At 39.3% G+C, this 4237-nt stretch overlaps 1 protein-coding gene across 2 annotated transcripts in view; it reads left to right on the top strand.

Moving 5' to 3' along the window:
• LOC106883282 (serine-rich adhesin for platelets) overlaps positions 1–4237 on the top strand; it is a 76501-nt gene that overhangs the window by 69246 nt on the left and 3018 nt on the right. For both annotated transcript variants that reach the window (XM_052972596.1, XM_052972591.1), the window contains exon 8: positions 2815–2997. In XM_052972596.1, coding sequence (XP_052828556.1) covers positions 2815–2997 — 183 coding nt within the window. The remainder of the gene's footprint in view (positions 1–2814; positions 2998–4237) is intronic.

Below are 4237 nucleotides of genomic sequence, written 5' to 3'. Positions count from 1 at the left end.
AGGAAGCTCTCACCAGTATCTGTTTACCCTTTCTTCTCACAAGGTATTAGTCAGCCCAAGGCAATTGGTCTTTTTTTTTTTTTTGTTAATAATTATTTCAGTTTTATGGCTCAGTGGCTGGAGCGTCAAACTCACAATCATGAAGTAGTGAGTTTGGTTCCTGGACCAGGCTGTACATTGTGTTCTTGAGCAAGACACTTTATTTCACATTGCTCAGATTCACTCAGCTGTAGAAATGAATTGCAACATCATTGATGCCAGACTGTTTCTGCTTCTGCCTTTCCTATGGATAACATCAGTGGCATGAAGAGGAGAGGCTGGTATGCATGGACGACTACTGGTCTTCCATAAAACAACCTTACCCAGATTTGTGCCTCGGAGGAGAACTTTCTAGGTGCAATCCCCTGGTCATTCATGACAAAAGAGGGTCTTTACCCTATTTTTCATTTCAGTTTTCTGGTGTATGCAATTCAGCCCAGCAGCTATTCTCAATATTAGTGAATGTATTGTTCACTGTCTCTTATTTACTAAAAGTGACAGATCTTGTCTAGACATGTGGCTGCAAGTATACATAATTAATAAGACTCAAGAAGGCCAGACTGCATCTAGTGTTCTTGCTAGCCTCTGCCAGGACAATTTTTAGTCTCCTCTGATATATATGGTATTATTGTATAAGAGACTTCATTTCTGGCAAAAATCTCAGTAACTTGCTGTCAATGTTGTATATACATTAAGTATGATCTATACATATCTATTTTAATTTAATACTGCTTCAATTGCATACACCAGATGATTTATTCAATCCAGCAGCTTTTCTCAATGCCAATAAATGTATTATTCATCATTTACTATGTCATCATCATCATTTCTTAACGTTCGCTTTCCATGCTGGCATGGGTTGGACGGTTTGACTGAGGGCCGGTGAGCCAGAAGGCTGCACCAATCTCCAATCTGATCTGGCAAAGTTTCTACAGCTGGATACCCTTCTTAACACCAACCACTCTGAGAGTGTAGTGGGTGCTTTTACAAGGGCCAGTCAGGCGGTACTGACATCGGCCATGCTCTAATGGTGCTTTTTATGTGCCACCTGCACAGGAGCCAGTCCGGCGGCCTCGTCTAGGCATATGGTTGCAAAGTACATCATTGACAAGGGCCAAGAAGGCTGAAGTGTATCCAACAGTCTCACTAGCCAACTAAAGCAATCTTACTACTCGCTCAGATATATAATGTATTTTTAACACAGTATGTTTACCTACAGTAGTTTGCCTGTCAATAACATATATACACTGAGTATGATATATAGATGGCAATCTAAATCGATGCTGCTTCAGTTGCATAAACAGGATTATTTACTTAGGAGGTTGTTGCATCCTAGCATATGTGCTGTTTCTCTTAGTTTTTGTATTTTCCAGTGGTGTTGTCTGTCTATTATTTTAACTTCATCCCACAGGGGAAGGTGGTCTCCATTTTTCCATATATGATCAGCTATACCTGATTTATCAATATCTCCTCATGTCACAGCTTTGCAATGTTCGTCTACCCTTATTTTGAGGGGGCTGCATGTTTCACCTTTGTATAACCCACCACAGCTGCATGGGACGGAGTACACGCAGTTTTTGGTCACATTCTCTTCTATTGGTGGTTTTACTCAAAGGAGATATTTGCGAAGTGTTGTATTAATCTTGAATACTGTCCTGATGTCATATGGGCTGCATATCTTTTGTGTCTTTTCGGAGAGGCCTTTCACATGGGGTAGACAGACTGTGGACAGTTTATTGGTTTCATTCTCTTTTTTCTTCATAATTGGAGTGGATTGTGTGTTTCTGAGATAGTTGTTGCTTAAATGATTGTTATTGAGCTTGATCATTTCTTCATGATATATATCACAATCGCTACTTATATTCTTTACTCGATGTTTTAGGCACTGAGCAATCCCTCTCTTTACACTGTATGAATGATGGGAATTGAAGTTGAGGTATCGTCCGTGATGCTCAGCTTGCAGTATATGGATATCCTGAATCCATACTTGGTGCGTGTTATTAATGCGTCCACTTCACAAATATCTCCTTCGAGTAAAACCACCAATAGAAGAGAATGTGACTAAGAACTGCGTGTACTCCTTCCCATGCAGCTGTGGTAGGTTATACAAAGGCGAAACATATCACCCCCTCAAAATAATGGTAGGTGAATATCACAAAGCTGTGGCATGAGGAGATATTGATAAATCGGGTATAGCTGATCATATATGAAAAAATGGAGACCACCTTCCCCTGTGGGATGAAGTTAAAATAATAGACAGAGAACACCACTGAAAAATAGGAAAACTAAAAGAAGCAGCATATATGTTAGGATACAACAACCTCTTAAGCAGACCAAGTGCAAATACGAATAGTGTATGGGGACCGGTATTAAGGAAGGATAAGAAAATATTAGATTTATAAGCCCTAAAATTCACTCTATAATTTCCCATGGACATATGGCGTAGTGGTTAAGAGCACAGGCTACTAACCCCAAGATTCCGAGTTCAATTCCAGGCAATTACCTGAATAATAATAATAATAATATCGAAAAATACCTTAGGAATGTGAACCCAGGTTTGAAATTTCTCCAAGACACCTGATAAAGGCTGGAGCGTGTATCAGCCGAAACGTGTTAACAACAAACAAGATGAGGACAAATATCCTTGAGATGTAAATAATATACAAAGGATGGCTATTTTGTTTGTAGCATTCACATTAAATAATTTTGATTTTTACTATTGTTTGTTTTATTATTTTCCTTTATTTTAATAAAATGCAAACGCTGTCATTTCAGGTGCTTACATGACAAACCCTTTGAAGTTGGTGAGTGGAAAACATTTAATGCAACAACTAACAAGTGATAGGGTTCTGTTGATCAAGCGACAAGATATCATCAGCCGTTTCCAGGAAGACACGAACTTGTCCAATTTAATGTGTCATGATGAACCCCTTCGGTGGAGAACCATGAATGTATTAGGTATTGTGCTCTGTTTTTGGACCTTTTAATTTCTTCGCTGATTTCATAATGGTTGGTTCATTGGATGCGTATTACCTTGCTCAAAATGTCCAATATAAATGCGAAAATATGTTTATGTATACATGTAATCATCATCAGCATTATTTTAATGTCCACTTTTCCATACTCATGTGGTCAGACAAGATTTGTTGATGTAGATTTTTCTATTGTTGGATGCCTTTCCTATTGCCAATTCTCACTTGCTCTCAAGTAAGGTAATATTTTCCCATTACCAGACACATTTCCACAGAATATTGGAAATGAAAGATTCTACTTGCATGACAGTGATACTCATTTACACACTTGCAATGCACACATTGTTTTATTTATATATATATATATATATATAAAAGTAAAATTGGAAGGTACCGCATGAATGAAAATATATAGGGAAGAGAATTTGAAAATGCAGAAGTCTTTTAAAGATTGACTGGTTTCAATATTTAAAAAAAAAAGATTTTGAAAAGTCATCGCCTCGGTGAGGCCCAATTTTCGAAGGTCATGCTTCACCACCTCATCCCAGGTCTTCCTGGGTCTGCCTCTTCCACAGGATCCCTCAACCGCTAGGGTGTGGCACTTTTTTACACAGCTATCCTCATCCATTCTCACCACATGACCATATCAGTGCAGTCATCTCACTTGCACACCACAACTGATGCTTCTTAAGTCCAACTTTTCTCTCAAGGTACTTACACTCTGTCGAGTATGCACACTGACATTACACATCCATCGGAGCATACTGGCTTCATTCCTTGCGAGCTTACACATGTCCTCAGCAGTCACGGCCCATGTTTCTTGCCATGTAGCATGGCTGTTCGTACACATGCGTCATACAATCTACCTTTTATTCTGAGTAAGAGGCCCTTTGTCACCAGCAGAGGTAAGAGCTCTCTGAACTTTGCCCAGGCTATTCTTATTCTAGCAGCTACACTTTCAGCACACCCTCTCCCGCTACTGACTTGATCACCTAGATAACGGAAGCTATCAGCTACTTCTAGTTTTTCTCCCTGGAATGTGGCAAAGGTTGTTTTCTGCACATTTTCAGTGTTTATTGTTCCTGAGCATCTGCCACATACAAAAGCCATCTTCCCAGTTAGCCTTCCTTTGATATTGCTGCACCTCTTATGTGTCCATAGCTTACACTGGGTACATCTTATAGAGTTTCTACCTACACCTTTTCTACAGATCGAGCAGGGCCATC

This window comes from Octopus bimaculoides, chromosome 1 (assembly GCF_001194135.2).
Source record: "Octopus bimaculoides isolate UCB-OBI-ISO-001 chromosome 1, ASM119413v2, whole genome shotgun sequence".
NCBI classification, from domain to species: domain Eukaryota; kingdom Metazoa; phylum Mollusca; class Cephalopoda; order Octopoda; family Octopodidae; genus Octopus; species Octopus bimaculoides.
Note: the sequence above shows the minus strand (reverse complement) of the source record. Positions and strands in the feature narration are given on the sequence as shown.